This window comes from Schistocerca gregaria, chromosome 3 (assembly GCF_023897955.1).
Source record: "Schistocerca gregaria isolate iqSchGreg1 chromosome 3, iqSchGreg1.2, whole genome shotgun sequence".
Taxonomy (NCBI): Eukaryota; Metazoa; Arthropoda; class Insecta; order Orthoptera; family Acrididae; genus Schistocerca; species Schistocerca gregaria.
This window is the reverse complement of record NC_064922.1, coordinates 658,856,603-658,882,247: the sequence shown is the minus strand read 5'-3', so window position 1 is coordinate 658,882,247 and position 25,645 is coordinate 658,856,603. Positions and strand designations below refer to the sequence as shown.

Sequence of the window (25,645 nt, the reverse complement as noted above, 5' to 3'; positions counted from 1 at the left end):
TTTCATTCTACAAAGATAACTTTATGGTGTGGGCTGATAACACAGTTTACTGTCGAGCTATGGGTCCTATGGGTCCTGTTACCCCCACCATCTCTGGTAAACACAATGGGAGTCTTTTGTGCACCAAAGTCATTCAAACCCTTCAACGGTGTGGTTGATTTTGTAGGATCATTTTTATCCAAAGTGGTACTGCTTTGCGCTTGGTACAGCCAGTGAAGCAGCTGCTGCAAACAGCTTTTTGAAAATACTACAATTATCAGCTGTCATTTCTTTACAGCCTGGCCATCCAAATCACCTGATCTTAAACCTGTTGGCTTCTGGCAGCTGTGTAATCTGAAAAATGCTGTATTCAGCGATCTGATCTCAAACACATTTCAATTGAAGGCATACACTGAGCAATGCATTCTTAACTTGAGCCCCGAGACATTATGATCTCTTTTGCATCATGCTGTTTCTCAATTTCCACTTGTGGCAGAGAACTGTACAGCATATTGAACATGTCTTGTGCCAGCTTCATGACAGTTAAAACTGATATTATTCCCACTTTTTATGTGATTTTTAGACTCAGGCCAGTTAAAAACTGATTTCATTGTCGCTTTTTATGTGGTATTTGCCTCACGACAACTAAAAACGTATTTTTCTCATTCGATGTGCCATAGTGGATGGGCTTACCTAATTAACAGTGCCACAACTGATGAATGCCAAACTGATGCCATCACGCATGTTGTACAGCACAGTTGGTTCAATGTGCAACTCACACCACCGTCATTGTATTGTGATTCATCTGTTAGTTGTAGCTGAACCCATTTACGTTATAACACATACAGAGCAATTTAGTGATAAAATTTTCATACCTTCCTCCCCACCCCCTCATTACTTCCCCCTCTTCTTCTATAATATTCTGTTCAAAATTGACATAATTCTTAGCATTGTTCCTTTTTTGTACAGTGTTCCAAAACAGGAACTTTTAACTATAATTAGCCTGTACTTTCCAAAACAGAGTACTTTATTTCTGTTTTGCTATGTGCGTTTTATGAGTAAGGACTATGAAACTGAATGTTATCTTTTATAATAACTGGATTTATTTGTCACTGCAGAATAAAAAAAACATAAATAAAAAAGTTCTGATTCTTACCACACCCTGCCTCAGTCTATTTATAAGTTCTTTCTCTATTGCAGTATCAAGTCTTGCTGCAACAAGTGCTTTAACTTCTTTCCTTCGCTCTCTTCGTTCAATCTTGCGCTGCAGAGGGATTAACTTCTTCCTGTAATAATAAGAAAAAAGTATGAACTTACAGACGCAGATTTGTTCATTTCACTTCAGAATTGTTTTAGCTACTGTGCAGTTAAAACAAAATGAGACTTTTGACAATTCTGATTACAGTGCAAGGGAGTGCTGTTGCCAGACCAAACTGAGTGTGCCAAGCCCACTTTCAGCAAGCATATGATCATTAAACAGCCATCACAGAAGCCTTGTTAAGTAATAAAAACAATAATACCTAACTACGTACTTATGCCAATGTATGTTTTATAAATACAAACAATTATGGAGTAATCAGTTTGGAAGGGAAGAATCATCATTTCCTCTTTCTTTGACCTAGAACTGGTGTTGGAGTTGATAGGAATCTCCATATCTTATTTGTTCCTCCAACAACACTTCCCAGACCTGTTTCCTTGAATACACTCCTGGTGTAGCTCACAACACAAGCTCAGTCCTGGGGGCATAGCTCCAGCAATAACATTTCATCGTCATTTGCAACTCAATGAGAATTAACTTTTTATTGTTCCTTGGCACATAGCTTTTCATAGGCCCATTAAGTTCAAAATGATTGAAACAAGTGTAGTATGGAGAGAGCTACACCTGATTCATTGACCTGGTAGAATTAGTTTCTTTACCTGTACAGTTTTACAAAGTCTCATTAACTCAGCCTTTTATTCATGACAATTTCAGTTTCTCCAATAGAATATTTCTCTGCATCCAAAGCAAAATATCTTATTTCCCCTACTGCATTTTCAGAGCTCTGACACAATGAAGTAGTATGGTGCCTCAAGCATTACTCTTGTAATTCAGGGAATATTTTGTATTGAAATGGATAACCTTTGCATAAAAACTCGTGAGTTCGCATGGTAGCCACCTTGCTTTCAGGAACAAAACAGCAATAAAGGATCTGGAACAAAGCTAAGAGGCAAGCCAATGTGAAGGACAATTATCCTGCCCCCTTTCCTTTCCTATCAGACTTTAGGTGTTCCTTCAGCTGTGCAGTCCATCTAGTTTACTGCCTTGTGAGATATGCATTAACCCATGTCCCATCACACCAAATGATATTGTAACAATGAAATGCCTCTACAGCATGAACATACTGGCAACTCTAGGACATTATATCACTTCCCTCAATGATAACCATCCAACAAAAGAATGTTTTATGTCAGAAATCATACCACAAAAACAGTTTAGAGGAGCTGACTTACTCCCATTAGATGGAAATGAGCGTTTGGCATCATTGACCAGGAGGTCTCTTCCGGGGCAGGTCAGACCGCCTTGGTGCAGGTCTTATTACTTCGACGCCACATTGGGTGACCTGCGCGCTGGATGGGGATGAAACGATGATGATGAAGACAACACGGAGAAAATCTCCGACCCAGCCGGGAATCAAACCCAGGCCCATAGGACGGCAATCCGTCACACTGACCACTCAGCTATGGGAGCAGACACTCCCATTAAATAACTGTGCTTCACTTAACGATAAAAAAAGCTTTTTACATAGGATTACCCCTTGTATTGATAATAACCATACACAATCCTGTGTATTGCATCTTACTAGAATGTAGCGATCTATATTATGGCCTCTTCTCTTGCCCATTGTTTCCAAGAAAGAATGACCTGGTGATGCTTCATTGTTCTCTTTTTTCTCACTTCTTTCTCCTTTCAAATTCTATGTGCCATGTTCATGTCGGATAACCTTGCACACTGTAGGCTCCTCTCTTCGTCCTGCATTCTCTTGCGCCGCACATTGCACATCATGCAAGATAGTCGTATGGACAGTCGCCCCCCCCCCCCCCTCCCTTTCTGTAGGCACACAAAATATTTCATATTCTCATGAAAAATCAAAATAGTCATTTTTGGAATAAAATCAAAATTGTCATGAACTCACATAAATTGTTGTGCACCCACAACCATGCCTTAATAAAAAAAATATACTTTTGCAGGGGACATGGCTGATCTTCCCTGCATATCCCCTTCCCCCATAATTACCCTCAGCAAGGCTGCAGCCCAAGACATGGAGGTGCCAACTCTCCCCGTCGACATTTCCACCCTGTGCACTGCCCAACTTGAACAAGACCTCACTGCCGCCCATCAGACAGCATGGGCTCAGCGAGAGAAGGAGCACATTCATCATCGCCTAACTGGCAGGGGCATCAAATCACAAACAAAAACACCAACACCACACATGCAGCCAGCTATCACATTAAACATGCCAACGCTATCACCGCTGTGGCCTCCCTAGTTGAGAGAGCTGAATCCAGGAACCTCAGAGGAACAGCAAAACAATGACAAAAGACCTTGGTAGCTGGCAGGTCCTGGATGCAAACACAAAGAACACACACAGACATTGAGCCTACAAACACACAATCCAAACACGAAGTTCTTCTGCCAACACCAAAAACACTGGCTCCCACGAGCTCCAAGTACCAGCAACTCAAGGGATCCCACAAACAACCCTGCAACAGCTAACCAACACAGCTCTACACAAGCAGCTATGCAGAGAAACACATCGATAGGCTTCCCACCAGTCACAATACGCAGCTACACTTGCCTCAGCAAGCTAAACACATTATTTGTAGAAAAACACTCCCTACAACATATCACATACAACTCTTAGGGGACCACACATAGGTGTATGTGGGAAATAAAACTGACTACACCAGCCTTCTCAGCTTCCTCAAAGCTGAGGGATTAGAGGACCCGGATGAAAAGACACAAATTTATGTTGTGAAACATTATAAACCCTAAACACATACTACACGAAGCCCTCGGCTGGGATTGTATGATCATGCACCAATTTCTTCACAGCGAAACTAGCTCGTGGAGCTAGCCGACATGGCTCTCTCCTGGGGCTTTCTGAAGTAGCTCCTGCTTCATATGGTCATTGTGGTAGAAATATACACACCATTGTGTGCCCCTCAACAATGCCACAGTTGCTAGCAGTTTGTGAATGCAGTCAAGAGCAGAATTCAGGGATTCTGCAAGTCTGCTGGCAACCACGAAGCACAACTCCACAAACCTGAGACAGCTGTAATATGCACCAACTGTGGTAGTGCCCATGTGAACCACAGACTGTGCGATGCATACAAAGAAGCTCTGTGGCATAAAAATGCCAAAGAAAGCCAATCGGCCGCTAGAACATGTTCCAGGTCCCCCACACCCAGTGAGGAGCACAATCTCCTTTGCTGGCATTGTAAGTGGCAGGGGATGGGCCGAGGAGGCTCAGAGTTCCACAAGCACACAAAACACTTCCACAGCAACAGAACCACAACAAACACACACAACAACTGACACCACTCCAACACTGGTTGCAACACTACTTGCCCCCAAATCACACCAAGTAAACTCTGACCACGCCAGACAGTGACACACACAAAACCTAAGACGACGCACCACCACAAAGAAAGGAAGGAAGCAAAGGGACCTGAAAAAAAAAGGGCAAACACTTCAACAGCACAAAAAATAAACCAACAACAAAACAGAGAAACTCAGGCACAGAGTCAAAGAGACAGCCAAACCACAACCCAATTATCCCCCCCCCCCCCCCCCCGCCAATCATACCAACAACACAGGTGACCAAAAATGAGATACAAAACACAAACACTCAAGACAGCCCATTCAGAACTCCAACAGAAGAACCAGCGACCACCAATACTACAGCCAACACAGCAGCCAACTTAAACATCCTCACAATGACCAGTGGAGCAGTGGAGACACTACTCCCCACTCACATGTGGGTTAAGACCCTCCTGAGGATCTTAAACTTCATCATCACAAAAGGCACACAGCTCTTCACAACCACACCTTGCCAGCGTTTGGCTGCCATAAAAACAGCTCTCACCATGCTCCCTACACTCTTCCATGGATAATACACCACAATCGCTCTAACACGCAAACAACAATTCACTGACACAGGTCCTGTTCTGAAATGCAGGTGGGATCAGTAACAAAAGGTCTGAACTAGCCGTATCCATGGAGAAGGGAATCCAGATCATTCTCATGAACAAAACTAAACTCCCACCAAACAGACAACTATGATTTTCAGGCGACTGCATCTACCGTACCGATTGACCAAACAGCACAGCTGCAGGTGGAACAGCAATCAGCACACACCAAGACATACAACATAGAAACAATGATCTCCCAGCACTTGAAAGATTCAAGGCCACAACTGTTACAGTCAGATTCATCGGTGTCAACATTACACATACACTGGTATACAATCCTGCTGGTATCATCATCACATGTGATATCAGCACAATACTCAATACAGTAGCGCACATTACAATCGCTGGCAATCTTAATGCTAAACAACCTGACTGGAATTCACACATACGAAACACCAACAGCAAAAAGCTGTATGAACACGCACTACGCTGAAACTACTTTACACTGGCGCAGGCCGAGCTGACGCACATTCACTACCGCAGGGAACAAAGGCCAGATGTGACAGACATGCCTTCTTCAAGGGAGGCACATTCACTCACAATGTTGAAGTTGTAAATGCTCTGGCCTTAAACCATATCCCTCTAATATTACACACAGACTCAACTACAAACACACAAATTGGGCACTGTTCAATGATACACTTGACAGTTGTATCCCAGAGCCTCACACAATTATGCTAACTGCACAAATTGATGAAGCTGTCAAAGCACTCACAATTAAGGATTCAGGGCACAATATCCGACTCCATTCCAGTACTCACACCACAACAGCATTCAGCAGCCCTGCCTCCAGAAATCCAAGGACTGGTCTAAATGAGAAACCATCTCCGGAGATACTGGCAGTGCACCAGGCACCCACTGTACAAACAGCACATTAACAGGAACTGGGATATCATAAAGGGAAAAATACAAACATTTAAAACCACAAAGTGGGACAGCATACTCGCAGAGTTAGATGCCGCACAGCAGGGTGTATGTAAACTAGCCCATCACTTCACCAAGGAGAAACACTACACATCAACTCTACAATGAATGTGGAGCAGAAGCCTGAACAGATAACCAGGATACTAGCAGCATCACTCACACGGAACCTGGTTCCTACCGACCGCCCTCACACTTGAAATGGACCGAGAGGTCACACGACCTGTTATCCAGCCGAAATGCGACATAATAAAATGAACTAGCACACATGAAATCGCATGGGTCATCAAGCATACCACAGCTGGAAAGGCTCCTGATCCCGATGGCACTCAAAACTGTGTCCTCCAGGTGTTCACGGATAAAGCTACAGAGTACCTAACACACACACAACAACAACTTCCATCTTTCAGCACCAACCCTTCCCTGCCTATTGGAAGACAGCCAAGGTCCTGAGGTTCAGGAAGCCAGGGGAAGACCTCTCCCTCCCACAAAATTGCTGACCCATCAACCTGCTGTGCTCACTCAACAAGGTTGCTGAGAAGGTAATTCTCAAATGCGTCACTAGCCACTGTATCACCAGCAACACACTGAGGCTGGAGTTCAGGAATCACCACGCCACAACAAAACTTCTCCGTGTAGTGGAACATATCATAGACAGCTAAAACACCAACAAAGCTAAAGGTGGTGTGTTCCTGGACATCGGAGAGGCCTTTATCATCTAAGGCACAATGGTCTCACTCACAAACTCAGCAATACTGGCTTCATGCTTCTATACTGATGTTCAGGGCAAACAATCAACACAACACAGTACAGTACACAAGCGTCAGTACCCTAGGGCCCCACTTATTTAACATCTACATCTATGACTTCCCAGCTACACAAAACACAAAGATAGCCGTCTATGCAGATGATACCACCATCCTAGCACAAGACTGGAAACCGTCAAACATTAACTCACAAATACAGACATCACACAGAATAGCCATGCCCTGCCTTGTCTGGAACAATCGCGTGTTAAGTAAATGTTGATTAAGTGTCAGCTATTCTGTTCACATACAAACCGAAACATCTACACAAACACCGAAACTGCAGACCAATAACACTACACACACGTCAAATATGTTTCTGTAAGGAAGTCAGATACTACAGTGTCAGGCTGGTCAAGAAACTTACATGGTGGCACCACACTGAATACATGACTAACTGAGGCTCAAACAGCTTTACCCTAAGCTTAAGAGATATAGACCACTGATTATGTATGCAGCTCCAGTCTTGGAATGCACAGCTCAAGCACGTCTGCACTGCCTGCAGATCATGCAGAACCAAATGCTACTTATCATAAGCAAAACACACACACACACACACACACACACACTGCAGACCTTCACAGTTAATACCACCTTGAGACTCTTAACACAGGTATTAAGAAAGTGAGACATTCGAAAAACCCTTTCATCATTAACGTGTGAAACCATTATCACAGCCATAGGTGGGAACATAACCATCCAAAAACATTAAAAATCAGGGATAATTAACCACCTATGGATAGCACCAATGCACAGACAGAGAAAATACTGGTGAACACCTGCAGCACAGCAAAGCTAACAGGAATTGCCAGCTGCAAACTTATCGATTTATGACCAATTGACCAAACTTAACGACCTTGGCTTGTTACAGGTACAGATGCTGCATCTGACTCAGGAGACTCACACAAGCCCAGCCCGATAGTACCTCTCCTTTTTCTTGATAGGGCTGGTACTCTCTGTGATGACCTAAGCTATGACAACAGTACCTAGCATTGCACAATACCCAAAACTAACAACAATCTCACCCTTGCATGACCTGTCACAATAGCAAGAAAACCACTACTGCTCTTACTACCCCACCAGACTATCACAGACATTTTGCCCCTTGGTGTTTGCCTTGGCACTTTTTTCTTCTTTGTCCTTGAAGCTGCTACTCTTCATTCAGTTTTGTCCACTATCTGTCTCCTCGATGTGACTGTATTGTGGGTAGCCCTACCCAGATGTACGGATAACACTGCAGCCCTACATCCCATGAAGTCTTCGATTAGTAACTAGCAAATACGGAGGTGACAGTAGAACTTCTGTAATTGTCATCATGTTTGTGTGGGCATGGAGAGGCCCCACCCTTTAAAAAAGGTCCAAGTGAAATGTAGGAACATGTAAGGTAATATTGCCCCTACAACTTATCTTTGAAGACAGATTTATTAAAGGTAAACCCAGACTAATAGTATTTGTAGATATAGAGAAGGCTTTTGACAAGTTTGAATTTTCAATCTGCAGTGCAGTATGCTGCTGATACAAAACTTCCTGACAGATTAAAACTGTGTGCCATACCAGGACTCAAACCTAGAATACTTGCTTTTTGTGAGAAAATGCTTTACCAACTGAACAATCCAAGCATGACTCATGACCCACCCTCGCAGCTTCACTTTTGCCAGAAACTTTCCTCCTACCTCCCAAACTTTATAGAATCTGCCTGGAAGTTTCACATCGGTGCACACTGCACCGCTGAATGAAAATGCAATCTAGAAAAATACCCTACGCTGTAGCTAAGCCAATTCTCTGCAATATTCTTTCAGCCAGAAGTTCCACTACCAAGAGTTGTGCAAGAGAACTTTTTGAAGTGTGGGAGGTACAAGAAAAGGTATTGGCAGAAGTAGAGCTGTGAGGACAATCTGTGAGTTGTGCCTGGATAGCTAAGTCAATAGTGCACTTGCCTGTGATAGGTGAAGTTCCCAGCTCAAGGCCCAGTCTGGTAAACAGTTTTCATCTGCCAGGAAGTTTCAGCTTTCAATAATACTGACAGAAATACACTCTTTTAAATAATGAAGGGAGCTGATACGAGGGTGAGTCAAATGAAAACATTAAATTTGTAATAACAAATCAAAATTTCGCACTGTTATCCTGTAAGTTGGTAAGCGTGCTACAAACAGCGTGCAGAATGGCCATTAGGTGACAGCATAGGCAGATGCACACACACCGCCACAGTATCAGTATAAAGATGGCCAACCCCACTTGTGACTTAAACCAGGGAAGAACAACATTCTGTTATTCGGTTTTTCCGTAGTGAAGGTGTGAAACCTATTGAAATTCATTGATGAATGAAGGTTCAGTATGGTGATGCATGTTTGTCACAGCAGCAAGTTTATGAATGGAGTAGGAAGTTCACAAATGGTGTAACTTCAGTGGAAGATGTTCCTAGTCCAGGTCAGGCACAATGAGTTGCGATTAGACAGAACATTGCAGCAGCTGAAGACATAGTGAAGGAAAACCGACCGTGTGACACCAAGTTACATTGCAGCATGTATACAGATTAGTCATGGGTCAGCACACCACACTGTGCATGATGTGCTCCAGTTTCACAAAGTGTCTGCAAGATGGGTGCCACGGCAGCTGTCTCCTGAAATGAGACAACAATATGTTGATGCTTGTGAAGAGCTTCTTCGGCACTTTGAATGAGAAGGTGATGCGTTCCTTGCAAGAATCGTTACTGGGGATGAAACCTGGGTTCACTTCCACCAACCGGAAATGAAGAAAGTGAGCAGAGAATGGCGCCATTCCTCATCACCAAAACCAAAGAAGTATCGAATAGAACCATCAGCAGGGAAGGTTACGCTGACACTCTTTTGGGATGAAAAAGGCATCATTTTGGAGCATTACATGCCTAGAGGGACCATTGTCACCAGTGTATCATACACAGATCTCCTAAAAAATCATCTGCAGCCTGCAATCAAATCAAAGTGAGGTGGATTACTGTCAGCAGGTGTCCTTTTGCAACATGACAATGCAAGGCCCCACACTGCCCATACAACAGTTGCAACAATCACAGACCTGTATTTTGAGTGTCTTCTTCATCCACCATACTCACCAGACCTTGCCCCTAGTGATTTCCATATGTTTGGATCACTCAAAGACTCAATGGGAGGAAAGAAGTTCCATTCTGATGAAGATGTGGTGGTGGTGGTGGTGGTGGTGGTGGTGGTGATTAGTGATTAACGTCCCATCGACAACGAGGTCATTAGAGACTGAACGCAAGCTCGGGTTAGGGAAGGAGAGGGAAGGAAATTGGCCGTGCCCTTACAAAGAAACCATCCCGGCATTTGCCACAAACGATTTAGGGAAGTCACGGAAAACCTAAATCAGGATGGTTAGAGACGGGATTGAACCGTCTTCCTCCCAAATGCAAGTCCAGTGTGCTAACCATTGCGCCACTTCGCTCGGTCTCTGTCTGATGAAGAGGTATGCCACGCGGTGCGTGAGTGGTTGCGCGGACTACCAAAAGATTTTTTTTTCTAAAGGAATTTATGCACTTCGTAAGTGCTCGAGGACCTGCATTGAGCGTGGGGGAGATTAGTTCAAAAGTGATACAACCTTGTACCACTTCTGAACAATAACTAACATTTTTTTAAAAAAATTTAAGGTTTTCATTTGACTCACTCTCGCATAAAGCACAGCGAGTGGATGGTCATCTACAATGTGTTGTAGCTTATGCCAATGTTATTTAATCTGCACAAGCAAGATGTCACGGAAATCAAGGAAAAATCTTGAAATAGAATTAAAATTCACAGGGGAAAAAATACAACTTTGAGGTTTGGTTATGACACTGTAATCCCATCAGAGACAGCAAAGGGGTTGGAACACTAGCTGAACAGAATGGATAGTGTATTGAAAAAAAGGTTGTAAGATGAACAACAACAAAAGTAAACAAGAGTAGTGGGGTGCAGTCAAATTAAACAAGGCAATGTAGAGGAAAATAAATTAGGAAATGTGAAGTATTAGCAGTAATTGTGTTTTGTTATTTGGGCAGCAAAATAAGTGACAGTAACTAAAGGATGGAGGATATAAAATGCAGATTGGCAATAGCAACAAAATCATTTATAAAAAAAGGCTGTTAACAGCGAATATAAATTTACGTATTAGGAGATGTCTTCTGTAGGTATCTACCCTGGTTGTAGCATTAAACAGGCATGAAAAATACAAACAGATCACACAAAAGGACAGTGGAAGCTAAGTATGAATGCTGAAGATGAGATGGGTAGGTTAGATAGCTAATGAAGAGGAACTGAAATGGAGAGAAATGAAATTCAGGGTACGACCTGACTAAAAGAAGTGATAAGTTGATAGGACCGCACCTGAGGCATCATGGTATCATCAATTTGTTAATGGAGGAAACTGGGGATGGGGATAAAAATTTTAGAGGCTGACTAAGGCTCAACTACAGTAAGCAGGTTCAAATGAGTTTAGGTTGCAGTAGTTACAGAGATATGAAGAGGCTTGCACAAGATAGTTAATGTAGAGGGATACTTCAGACTAGTCTTCGGACTCTAGATTACAGCAACCTTTCTAATACTTATATTTGTCTTTGAACAAGGATAGGGAAGGAATTTAAAGAGCCTAGCATCTGTTTTAAGCAGTTTTGATGAACCATGGACCACCTAAATCTGGATGAGTCCCACTCAAACAAGAGTGAGTCCAGTACTTTAAACACTGTACCACCTCACATGACAGAAGATATTTTAAGGTTTCATTGTTAATGTGAAGCCTTTAAATCATCAAGGTCACATTATTTCTTTCCACCAGCACCGATAAAATGTAATATACTTTAGTTCAAAAAGATATGAAATTAATTTGCTATCAAAATAAATAAATACATTGTGGTTCCCACAACACACAAATTTTTGAAAAATCATTAAGTGACTCCAGTGCAGTTGCAAGAGCACAAGATGAACGCCAGACACCACAATGTTACATACACTGATGAGCTAGAACATTATGACCATTGCCCACTGGGAGATCGATTGCCACGTGGTGGTGAATAAGGCACACGACATGGGAAGTATATAAGCAAAGCAGAGACAAATGGGTACATTATTCCAGTGATGATAAACGACACCAACAGGGAAATACACTGAGCAGCTCTGACGAAGGGCATGCTGTTATGGCTCGATTTCAGAGCACGAGTATCTCTGAAATGGCAAATCTGGTTGGCTGTCACATGCTACTGTCAGGGACAACTAAAATTGAAGGATAGTGAAAGAATGATAAGGCGACAAGGTGTAGAACGTCCAAATCCCATCACTAAACACAGAGATTGTTGGAGGCTTACTTTCTATGTCATTTATGACAGACGGCAATTTGTGGCAGATCTGACAGAGTACAAAAGTGGTGAACATGCAAGTGTTTCTGAGAATACTATTCATTATTGTTGAACATCGAGCTTCACAGCACATGTCACCTATGTCTCCCCATGTTACCCAAATTGCAGTGGGCATGCGATCATAGAGATTTAGCCACCCTCAATGGAAATGGATCACTTGGTTGAACTACACTTCTCAAACACAATGTTGGTGGAAATGTCCAAACACACCATCATCCAGGACCCTATGTGAACATTGCTGCATATCACGAGTCTCTTCATGCTACACTGGTTGCAGGAGCAATGTAGTTAACTCACAGTGATGACTTGGCCACCAAATTTACTGATTTGAATCCAATAGTCCACCAAAGACCGGCCCACAATTTAGGGTACAGTAAACTCTAGATTATCCACAATAATCTATAAGTGGCGTTGAAAAAGAATCGAGCCAGAGTTTGGAATACGCAGACCAGTGACAGGAGGGTAGTACCATGGCGTGTGTAACGAGGTGTGGTTCCAACCAGAGCATGGAAGTCCACAGCCCGTCGCTAGAAGGCACACGTGCATGTCACGTGACTATACAGAGCTAGCAGTAGCATGCATCAATCATCCAACGCTACCAGTTGCAATGCAAACAGTGACATGGAGGCGTCAACAGAAGAGCAAAGAGGTGTTGTTTGTTTTCTGACAGCGAAAGGAGGAGGAGGAATGCACATTCATCAACAAATGTCACAAGTGTACAGCGAACACTGAATGTCCCTTGCAAGGGTCAAGGCATGGCACAAGCACTTCAGGGAAGGATGGGTGTCATTAGCTGAAGATGCACGGTCCGGAGCACCACACTGCATTACCGATGACATCATCCAGCTAGTGGATGAACTCATTACCCAGGACCGCCAAATGACAGTGAAAGCCATAGCCACCGTCGTCAGATTGAGCAACAGAAGTGTTCACACCATCATGACGGAATGACTGCACATGTGCAAAGTGTGTGCCCAATGGATGCCCCACAGTCTTCAACCACACCAGGAGGCATGTCGAATGACCCACTGTCTTGTTCATCTGCAGTGCTATGCTCGGGAAGGGAATGCGTTCCTGGCATGAGTGGTGGCTCAAGAAAGTCATGGTGTCATCACTTCGAACCAGAATCAAAATGACAAAGTCTCCAGGGGAAGCATCCAGGGTGACATCACCAAAAAAAGGCCACCAAGATGGCCCCCTCTGATTCACTTCCTGTAGCACGGGACAACAGTGAATGCCCTGCGTTAGTCAAAAACCTTGATCACCCTTCGCCAAGCAATCAAATCAGAATTACCAGGCAATCTCACCCATGGAATTATTCTGCTCCATGACAATGCGAAGCCTCATATGGCCAACACAGTCACGGCAATCATGCAAGAAATTCAAATGGGGGGTTCTTGATCACTCTCCATACAGTCCAGACCTCTCTCCCTGTGATTGCGCCATTTTTTGTTCTGAGGTGCAAACGATTCACCTTGGAAGGAGACATCCAGCGGTACATGCACAACTGGTTAACATGGCAGCCCCGGGAATTTTATGAAAAAGCCATTCACCGCCTTGCACCACTGTGGGACAAGTGTCTCAACAGTCAGGGTCAATGGTTCTGTAATTATACCTTTGGCTTGTTTCTTTCTGAATGCCCCTTATACTTTAATCAGCACAGTGTATGTGAAAATTTGGTACACGACAAGACAATTTCACATCATCTTACACAACTTTGAAACAAAATACAGTCCAGTACTTGAAATGTTCGTGCAGCACATTGTTTACTGCACAAGTATTGTGACACGAGATTAATACTGCTCAACTACAACCATTCAGAGGTTAAAGAAAAATTTTCAGCAGAAAAAAGAAGTGAGAGAAAAGGGCCACAAATAATCTGCAAATCAGATAATTTGCCTGAGGATAATCAAGAGTTTACTGTAATTGCATGGCCCGTAAATGTAGATATCTCATGCTACATAACTCCAGACACCTACCTGATCAAAGCTATGCGATTTCCAACACCTTGCTAAGCAGGTTGTCAAAATGTTTTGGCTCATCAGTGTATCTTCTTGTATTTCATAGGATTAACAATGACAATGAAAAATTTAAATTTGATGGCTAAAAATACTTACTGTCTCCGTAAAGTCAGTTTCCTCATACGAATGAGATACTGTGTTATTTTGGTGAATCTCTGCTTACATTTTGTCCTAATGAACCCCGGCCAGTATAACAAGTTCTCCTTTATCTGATGGATTGCTTTCTCATAATTTCTTGAAAGTTTCACTTTCTCCCATGTCTTTTTTGGAAATGCTGATCTATAAGAAAACAAAACATGCTCCCATACATGAATAAACACATTACCAGTCCATTTTTTAAAAAGAATACAAACCTTTCAGCTGTTTTCATGTACAAATAGATAATTCCTTTTTCTTCTCTGACAGTTGCATACTGACTGTTGGCAAGAGGACAGGCTGATCTGCTGCACAAACCTGAGACATTATACTCATTTCTGCAGAATCTCTGAGTCTTGGTACTGCAACAAGTTGTAAATCATTTATAACAGAATGGAAACTATATTTATCACAGATGAAAAAATAGGATAGACAACTGATGCAGATATTAAAAGTGTGGACTGCAGATATATTTTGCTAGTAGTATCCTTTCCTTTCAAAAGACAAATTAAACATCTTAAGCTGTGTCATATCTCTAGGAGGTCGTAAGATCTTCCTATTTCTTTACTACAGTACAGAAATTCTTGTAATCCATTTTCATGTAAAGCTTCACTTTCTAGAACACTGAAGTAAATATAGTTTTTCCATGCCAATGTGTAATGTGTGAAGAATTTTCTGTTTATACATAACTTTTACTTACAATGCCTGCACCATCTTATAGGGTCTCAGGAACTCCTTACTCCTCTCAAATGCAAGGAAAGAGCGCATAATTTCTGATACAAATATTTCCATTGCCTGGCAAACACCAATGAAGTACTAAAGAGGTTGCTATAAGCTGTGTCCGGAAATAACACACATTCTCCACAGTTCATCCTGATTAGATCTCAACCACTCCATGTTCTAAACACAAAAGAAAAATCTGGAACTGTCCCTCAATGCAAAGCTTGCCATATGCAGCCTTCAACATTCACCTTATTTGGGTCTGCCACAGACTAATGCCAAATGACCTATTTTATGGTGTACTCCAGATGTGGGGTCTGCATATGGGCAATCTCGTCTAATGTAGACCACTGTAGAATCTGGGCAGAACTGCGAACTTGCCCACTGAGTGAAAACTGATGCAGAAGGGGAGCGATGCCAAGAGGCTGAAAACATTGCGAGCAGGGTATTTGACCTGTATATACTGAGCTCAATGTGGCTGAAGATGGGGAGTGGCATGATGTCACTGCACTCAAATCAGTGCAGGTGTTGTCATATTTGGCTTAGTGGTAGGTATGGATGCCTAGCCAACTTCACAGGACAATGGGAGTTGGTTACTGTGTGTATCCAATTTCACCAGCTGCCAGTTGTCAAAGTACAGAAGGGGCAAGATCAGTACTTCAAATTTGAGTTTCTGGAGTGTTTCAGCAGTGCGGGTGCAGTAGCCATCAGAAAGATCGCGGGAGGCGCACACCGGCACGGCGCGCCATGGACGGTAGTTGCCGCAAGTAGAGTCCCGTCCACCAGAGGGCTCGCGAGAATTTGGCCGCAACCTCTGCCGGTAGAACAACAACAACTCATGCAGCACGGGTTGTGCCCAGTGAGTTCACATCAGGCATGCCTACGAGACAGTTCCTGTTCTTCGCTATGTGAAGGGCGACGGAAAATGTGAACCGTGTTACTTCACAATTGGCGACGAGTAGGGTATGGAGGATTTAGTGCGGGTTTTGGTTGAGCAGCAGACGGAGCTCATGGCCACCATTAAACAAGTGCTTCGGCGTGGCTCTCCACGGCGTCTGCTCCAGTGCCGTTCCCTCCTCCCTTTCCCCCGTATGACGAGACGGCGGAGGATTGGGATGCATATGAACATCGCCTTCGGCAGCATTTTCAGGCATTTCATGTTGCCGATGCGGAGGTATGTAGTGCTCTTTTCTTGTCTTGGATATCTCCCTCGCTAGCGCCGTTGCAGGAACCCTTGTCCTTGTCTTTGGACGCATTGTGTTCATTGCTCTCTTCATATTATAGCCGCCGCATGCATGTTGTGGCGGCTAGGGTCGTGTTCTATCAATGCAAGAAGCAGCCCCATCAGTCTTACCGGGCGTGGGCCGCTACCCTGCACGGTCTTAGTCGCAAGTGCCCTTTTGCCACGGAGCAGTCGATCCTTTGCCTCATGCTGATGAATTCTTCTCCGTCGTGGTGGGAGGCCAATATTCTTCGAAAATCGATCTTTCGGAGGCTTATCATCAGATACCACTTGATGAGGACTCCAAACAGGTGGCAGCTGTCAAAACCCCGTTTGGCCTTTACCAATACCAGCGATTGGCCTTCGGCATACCCAGAGCCCCGGTGATATTCCAGTGTTATCTTGAGCATGTCACGTCGACAATCCCTCATTGTATTAATTACCTGGACGACATCATTGTCACAGGCCACAGCACGAAGGAACACTTGCACAACCTTCACACACTCATTCTCAAATTCAGGTCCGTGGACTTGCGTTGCAACCTGCGTAAGTCAAACTCCTTCCAAGCGTCCATTGAGTATGTGGGTTACACCATCTCTTGGCACGGCGTCCAGCCGCTAGGAAGTTTGGTCCAAGGTATCGTCGACATTCCACGGCCCGCTTCGCTGAAGGAGTTACAAGCCTCTTTAGATAAGGTTGCCTATTACCGCCGGTTCATTCCCAGGGCTTCCACCATAGCCCGCCCCCTGTACTGCCTTCTATACAAAGGTGTTCCTTTTGATTGGTCGCCTGTATGTGAGCGAGCGTTCACCTCGTTGAAGGGCCTCATCACGTCAGCGCCTTGTTTGGCTACTTTTGACCCCCATAAGCCGTTGGTCCTGGCTACAGATGCTTCACAGTATGGGGTGGGGGCAGTCCTGGTCCCTCGCAACGTGGATGGTTCCAAGCAGCCACTGGCGTTTGCGTCTAAAACTCTTAGTCTCGCGCAGGCCCATTACTCCCAGGTGGAAAAAGAGGCTTTGGCCATTGTCTACGCTATTACCAAGTTTCAACCTTTCTTGTATAACAAAAAGTTTCAGTTAATCACTGACCATAAGCCGTTAATATCGTTATTTGGCCTCACCTCTCAGATTACGGATAGGGTGGCCTACAGACTACAGTGCTGGGCTTTGTTCCTCTCTAAGTACCATTATGACATTCATTTTCGCCCTACCGGTCAGCATGCCAATGCAGACGCTCTTTCCCGTCTTCAGGTGGGCCCGGATCCTTAGTTCGATTGAGAGGAGATTGTGTGTTTTCATTTGGATGTGGCGTCCCGCCAAGTGGTTAATGGTTTCCTGATCACTGGTTCTAGCGTCGCCGGGAAAAAGGCAGCTGACCCGGTTCTCCGACAAGTAGTTCGCCTCATTCAGCAGGGGTGGTCATCCCGACTTCCATGCCGGGCCTCGGACCCTCTTCATATTTATTTGGTTCTATGAGACCGCCTCTCCGTCTTGGAAGTTCTCCTTCTGGCTACCAATGATACAGCTCCTCGTGTGGTTGTCCCTGCAAGTTTGTGAAGAGAAGTCCTCACGTTATTACATGAGGGGCACTGGGGTGTTTCCCGTACTAAAACCTTGGCTCGCAGACATGTGTACTGGCCTGGTATAGGTAGAAAAATTGAGCACTTGGTGGCCACCTGTTCCCAGTGTGCGAGCCAACAGGCATCTCCCAGGTCAGAGTTCTCTTCATGACCACCTGCAACACAGGCATGAGAACGTGTTCACATCGATTTTGCAGGCCCGTTTCTCAATGGCTTTTGGCTCATTGTCATTGATGCTTATTCCCGATTTCCATATGTGGTTTGCTGCTCCTCAACCACTTCAGAAGTTGCAATCCAGGCATTAGCAAAAATCTTTTCTGTGGAAGGTCTGCCAGTCACCCTGGTCTCCGACAATGGACCTCAGTTTATTTCACGGAACTTCCAGGATATTTGTAGGCGCTACGGTATTCGGCACATTTGCTCTCCCCCCTTTCATCCACAATCGAATGGGGAAGCCGAGCTCATGGTGTGCACATTTAAGACACAGATGAAAAAGTATGTGCACGAATTTCCTGCGGAGGAGGCATTGACATTTTTCCTGACGGCATACCGGACCACACCAACGGGAGAACGCAGGCCCGCAGAGCTCCTCCACGGGCACCAACCTAGGACTCTGCTGCACCTCCTCCAGCCTGGTCCTGCCAGTCTTCACACAATGGAGTACCCGGCTTTCCACCAGGTATGTCGGTCTGGGCACGTGGGTTTGGTCGCAGTCCACGTTGGATACCGGCGGTGGTCCTGCGCCAAAACGGCCGCTGGCTCTATACCTTGCAGGCGGGGGACCGAAAGGTACATTGTCAGCAAAATCAGCTATGTCCATATTTGGGCACCCACCCTCTGACCCCTTGGGCACCGGCTCTCCCATTGCCGGCACCCGTGTCGGTTTCTCAAGGGATACTCCGCACCTCCCCCCTGTGACTCCGCCACACTGCGGTGGTTCTCGACCTTGGCAGCCTCCAGTAGCTCCAGCACCGGCATCGCCATTGTTAGAGATACCCCAGCGAGAGCCGGCCCCCCTCGCGGGCCCGGTTTCTCAGGAGGCTGGTTCACCAGTGGTCGTCCCTTCCCCATCGTTCCTGCCACTGGGTCTTGCCTCTCCCGAGGTGGACCAGGATCGGGAGTTTGACAGTTTGTCTCCCGTTCTGTCCCGGGCTCCAGTGGCGGGATGACGGGGGCCTCTTCCTGTGGGCCACTTCCGGCTCGAGGGTTGGCAGACCCCCTTGACTCCAGCCTTCCAATGGACGTGGAGGCCATCGCTCCTGCACGACGCTCCACCTTCTGACACAGTGAATCACAGTGGCTTCACCCCCCGAAGGAGGAGTGCAGTAGCCACCAGAAAGATCGCGGGAGACGCACATTGGCACGGCGCGTCATGGATGGTAGTTGCCGCAAGTAGAGTCCTGTCCACCAGAGGGCATGCGAGAATTCGGCCGCGACCTCTGCCGGCGGAACAACAACAACAACAACTCAGGCAGCACGGGCCATGCCAAGTGAGTTCACATCGGGCATGCCTACAAGACAGTACCCGTTGTGCGCTATGTGAAGGGCGACGAAAAACGTGAACCGTGTTACTTCAGTGGGCAGCAGTATGCGGCGGGTATTGTCGTACAACAACAAAACACCTTTTGACAGCAATCTTTGGTGTTTGCTCGAATCACAGGCTTTAGCCCAGGAGTAAGCATCTCACTGTAACATACACTGTTTATTGTTGTGCCCCTTTCCCCATAATGTTCCAGTATTGGACCTTGTGCGTCCCAAAATACGGTAAGCATCCGTTTTCCTGCAGACGCTTGGATCTTGAACTTTTTCTTGCACGGCGAATTTGGATGTTTCCATCCCATACTCTGCCGTTTACTCTCTGGCTCATAATGATGGATCCATGTTTTGTCATCAGTACTGATCCTGTCTAAGAAGTTGCCCCCATCATTACCATAGTGATCCAAAAGCTTTTTGCAGATGTCCAAGCATGTTTCTTTATGCAACTGTGTGAGTTGTTTTGGGACCCATCTTGCAAAAACTTTATGAAACCCTTATCTGTTGTGGATGATTTCGTAGGCAGAAAAGTGGCTAATTTGCAGATGATGTGTCACTTCGTCAACAGTTAATCGTCTATCCAAGAGAATCACTTCATGTAAACGCTCAAAGGTTTCTTCATTTGTGGTGGTAAACAGTCGTCCGGCTCCTTCATTGTATGTAACACTTGTGCAACCATTTCGGAATTTTTCAACCCATTTGAAGACACTCCGTTGTGGCAAAACACTGTTCCCGCACTGTACCGAAAGTATTCGATGAATTTCAGCCCCCGATACACCTTCCGACCACAAAAAACGTATCACTGAACATTGCTCTTCTTTGGTGCAAATAGATAGCAGAGCAGCCATGATTAATAGCATGGCAGAGCTAACAATACTAGCCTAGCAGCTTGAAAATTGCATAGATAAAACAACAAAGAAACAAAGCATGTGTCATCAATATAAAATGACAGCAGCACCAAAATAAACAAAAATATAACTAAATTATGGATCATAATTGACTTACCCTCGTACAATTACTGATACTGGTATTAGACAACTATTCAAGCAGCAGTTACAGAAATAAATACCCATTTCCTCAAAACACTTAACTTCAAAAGCAAGTGAAATAGCAAAAGGAAAAAGTTATTTGGACACACCCAGACATTCCTGCTATGAAAATCCATTTCATGTTGCTCTGAAACATTATGTCTGGAATAAGGCTAGTGGCATATTTACATGTTTTGTGAAGGAACATTGTCAGCACTTGCCATAAAGTATGATGGGGACAAATGTAGGTGTCAGTTGTTTGTGTTGCGCAGCCAATGAGCACAGTATGTGAATAAATGCTTTTTAAATTAAATCGAGGGTAAACGTACAAGGATCAGAGTTTTTTCATTAAATCATGGAAGAAGGTAGGTGGATCAATGTATGTTAATATATCGAAACTGCGATCCTATCATTAACAAATATTGATCCACCTACCATCTGCCTTCATTGAAATAATAAATATTGATCCACTTACTCACGGTGGCAGCTTATGCTGCAGTTCCAAATGATTCCATCCAAACAATCCTTTGATTCTTTAAAAGTCATTTCACCACAACATCTGATACATTTTCATGTCTCTGAAATTAATCCATGAGACATGGACCAACAGGCGATGTCACTGTGCAAAACTGTATCACTTAAATCAATCCACTGCACTTCATAGCGTTCACTGCCATAATCACAAAGTACTCCTCTCAAAGCTCTTGAATACACAAAAACAGCAAGCAAGAAAATGGTTTCAGTTTCCGCTCTAGAAACAAATTGCCTCTGTTCTCACCTCTCACTTCTTATGTCTGTCTTACCTTAGTGGCTATGCAAAACTGACACACTGTCAACCTATCAGCAGTAGTTAAGCACAGTCGTGACTATCCCCGACCCTGATCTACACTTCAGCCAAGGAAATATGCATAGACATGTGCTGCACTAATTTGAAATATACTTTGTTTCATCACAAGTCGTATCGCAGGGAAGAAGTACATAGAGCCATACCTAATGCTTTTGTGTATACATCTAAAGCCACAAGAAAAATGTTGGTTGCACGGGTGTGCAATGTGTCCTGGTGCTGAAGAGATCACTATCGGAGCATTACACCTTCAGGATACGGACAATGACAACCTATGCACTGTCGAAAGAGGAGAGTTGGTAATGCAGACAATGGAACCAGGGATTTGAGTTAAACATAAGTTAACCATTGGATCACGACAGGATTAGTTTCCCATCATATCTGCAGCATTTTGAGACACGCCATAGCAGAAGTAAAATCGGCCACATCCTTCATTTTGAATTTTCTGAGAACTATTCTGTTGCATAGCAAAATGAAGTTCGAAGTTACCACTTGCAGTCATCTGAAGTGTAAATGTTCACACGAGTTGCTCTTTTCCTTCAAACCTCACACTGTGTTTCTATTTGTGATAACCTCATTCCTGACTGACGTGTATAAACTGTAATATTCATTACGAGACCTCTGCTTTGACCAGCAATGTAAGAAAAGTGCGACAAATACCATAAACAACCACCAACCCAAACGTTCTACAGACAACTCTCAATCACATTAACAGCTTCCAACCTAACATAAACCTTGGACTAAGCTACACAACAGTCTGTCAACACAATCAGAATTTTTAACTTTCACATTTGTTGGATTAACCAACTAACAACAAATCTGTGAATATAAATCCAAAAGATGACGTCACAGCAGCCATTAACATCATGGCAACGGTTAAAGCCGATGACTCATACCGAATATCCCTCTTGACCCAATGATAGAATACATGCAAACTACACTGTCAACAAGACTAAATAAGTAGCATAGATGGTGCAGTATCTCATTTTAAAAACTGGTTTCATGATCTAGGAAAATACTGTTCAGAAAATAAGACAAGAAAACAGATATTTTCAGCAACTGTGTATGGTAAAAATGCTGTGATGGGGTAGGAAGTCTCTGTAAACATCTTGCAACAAAATTCAACTTCCAGCACAAAGCTGTTGATGCTATAAAAGATGCTATTGGATTTGCACAGACCACAACAAAATTACTACAAACCATAAAACGCTTACTTCACAATAGAAGTACATATGGGGAATTCTGTTTACAGAAGAGACAATAGTGTCGATTACTCGATAAATAGTACAATTCTCAAGGCTGTCAATTCAACTAAGTACCTGGATGTTAAAATTACAAACAACTTCAGTTGGAAAGACAACATAGATAATATTGTGGGGAAGGCGAACCAAAGGTTGGGTTTCATTGGCAGGACACTTAGGAAGATCCAACAAGTCCACTAAAGAGACAGCTTACACTACACTCGTTCGTCCTCTGTTAGAATATTGCTCCGCAGTGTGGGATTGACGGAGGACATCGAAAGGGTGCAAAAAATGGCAGCTCGTTTTGTATTATCAGGTTATACGGAAGAGAGAGTGTGGCAGATATGATACGCGAATTGGGATGGAAGTCATTACAGCAAAGATATTTTTCGTCGCGGCGAGATCTTTTTACGAAATTTTAGTCAGCAACTTTCTCTTCCGAATGCGAAAATATTTTGTTGAGCCCAACCTACATAGGTAGGAATGAGCATCAAAATAAAATACGAGAAATCAGAGCTCGAACAGAAAGGTTTAGGTGTTCGTTTTTCTCGCACGCTGTTAGGGGGTGGAATGGTAGAGATATAGTATGATTGTGAAACTTCCTGGCAGATTAAAACTGTGTGCCCGACCGAGACTCGAACTCGGGACCTTTGCCTTTCGCGGGCAAGCGCTCTACCATCTGAGCTACCGAAGCACGACTCACGCCCGGTACTCACAGCTTTACTTCTGCCAGTATCCGTCTCCTACCTTCCAAACTTTACAGAAGCTCTCCTGCGAAACTTGCAGAACTAGCACTCCTGAAAGAAAGGATATTGCGGAGACATGGCTTAGCCACAGCCTGGAGGATGTTTCCAGAATGAGATTTTCACTCTGCAGCGGAGTGTGCGCTGATATGAAACTTCCTGGCAGATTAAAACTGTGTGCCCGACCGAGACTCGAACTCGGGACCTTTGCCTTTCGTGGGCAAGCGCTCTACCATCTGAGCTACCGAAGCACTACTCACGCCCAGTACTCACAGCTTGTGTATGTAGTGACAATATTGTCATTTCGTAGCAGTTACCGCAATATCGATGACGTCTTGGGTCAAAGCAGGCGGTTGGAATCGCACGCTTCCATAATGCTAAATATTGGCCATACTAACTGTACCTTCCGCAAGTACAATGACCAAATCATGTACCACGCAATTTTTGAAATATTTAGAATGGTTTGGAGAAAAACTTACAAAGAAACAAAAAATTCTTAAACTTTAATTCTTATTAAGAAATATTTCGATATTTAAGAAGCTACGAGTTTAGCATCATTGCTGGCAGCTTGTCGAGTTTCCACGTTATAATTTCTCAAGATGGTTAACATCCTATAACTATTAATGTTTTCAAACAAATTCTTAAGTTTGGAAAAGTTACTCACATCCTTCAGTTCCCCAAATTACAAATGAAAATAAGGCTCAAAAGTGCCTGTCTGTTAATCATTTCTTATAGGCCAGTATTGTGAACAATGTTATGGCTAAAAATAATTTCATATTACTAACTGTTATTTACAACTTTTTTTTCCTTTCCGTTACGAAATTTTCACAAATATTCTCATTTATACAAATAAACAGAAAAAGTAAATATTTAATAAATAAATGTAACTTCATTTATACTTTTATCAGCAACTTTGAAATAGTGAAAACATGTGACAGACTAATAAATGACCTGTATCATATGAGATTAAAAACTGACTCTACGAACTTTACACCTTTCACTTCGAAATAGTCTATTCGTTTGGACTGAAAAATTATATGAACATAACAGAAACGCCTGAGTGCGTACGGTAATGTACTTACTTAACTTTGAATGAGCAGAAAGATTTATTTATAACACTCCACACAACCTGGAACAATGAGAAACCGACAACCAAAGCTTAATTGAATCCAACTGACGTTATAGATATATGTTATTAAACATATGTCAGTACACATCCTTAAACACTTACGTCGTCGTGCTGCATCACGTAAAATACAACTCCCCCTGTAAGCGCAGTTTCTCAATGAAATCTGAAATTACACAATTAAAAGCTCACCAATAACCAACTACACACACCTACACACAACCCACATGGTAACTAACATGTCAACACTACGTCAAAGATCAACAAGTTGAACGAAACAACATTTCATGAGAGAAATACACGTTCCCACGTGCACTGAAAACTTGCACGTGAAAATCTCATCCAACCCCTAAAAAGTTACCGACAGAACTAACAATGAGGAAGTTCAAAAAACCATTATCGTATAAACCGAGAAAATGAAATGCGCTCATCCGGTTAATCGACATGCAGGATACAATTTGTGCGCTATATAGATGTTTTGACTATGAAGGTTGTTTCACACTGATGTTACATCACATCACCGTCACTTCAGTCACCTTCACGGCACGTCCATTCGCTTACGCCAGTACCAAAGGGTGAAAGTGAGATAAGATTATAAGCTAACATCCATAATACAAAAAGTCGGAGTGTAGCATCGAAATTGAAAAACTAACAACGATAAAGTTTATTATCAAAGAAGACACCACAACATGTGTTCTTGATCAATTTTTTATGGTAAAGTGCTGAGAAGTGAAACATTTCAAAATTTCAACATTTATATGCTAGTGAATACGTGTATGTATAAAAATACATACAAACACATCAAACGATGTTTATAAGGAAATAAATGAAGCCTGCTTACCTTATCTACTATGCTTTTTATTCTTACTCAATTAATAATCAGTAACAACTGTATTTTCCTCCTTCATTACAGCTGACTTTTCACTTAAAACGTTATTTAGTGAAAACTGCGTCGTCAACTTATGTTATTATTTACATATAGTGTAGATGTCAGCTCTGTTCTCCTATTATAAACCATAATTATTTCACGCATTCACATATGTAATCACACTTTTGGAACAAAAATAAATTTGATAAACTATACAAGTTGTCATGGAACATTTGCAATTTGCTGCGAAAATAAGCACTATAATAA

General features: G+C 43.3%; 1 protein-coding gene across 1 annotated transcript in view; it reads right to left on the bottom strand.

Moving 5' to 3' along the window:
* The window catches only part of LOC126354489 (protein MAK16 homolog), a 46,761-nt gene extending 21,459 nt beyond the window's left edge, over positions 1–25,302 (bottom strand). Inside the window, exons 1-5 of the mRNA XM_050004210.1 lie at positions 24,616–25,302; positions 24,467–24,513; positions 14,690–14,833; positions 14,433–14,615; positions 1,136–1,265 (exon numbers count right to left, since the gene is read on the bottom strand). Of these exons, the coding sequence (XP_049860167.1) occupies positions 1,136–1,265; positions 14,433–14,615; positions 14,690–14,833; positions 24,467–24,513; positions 24,616–24,630 (519 nt within the window). The 5' untranslated portion in view covers positions 24,631–25,302. The remainder of the gene's footprint in view (positions 1–1,135; positions 1,266–14,432; positions 14,616–14,689; positions 14,834–24,466; positions 24,514–24,615) is intronic.
* Between the last annotated feature and the right edge of the window lie 343 nt (positions 25,303–25,645).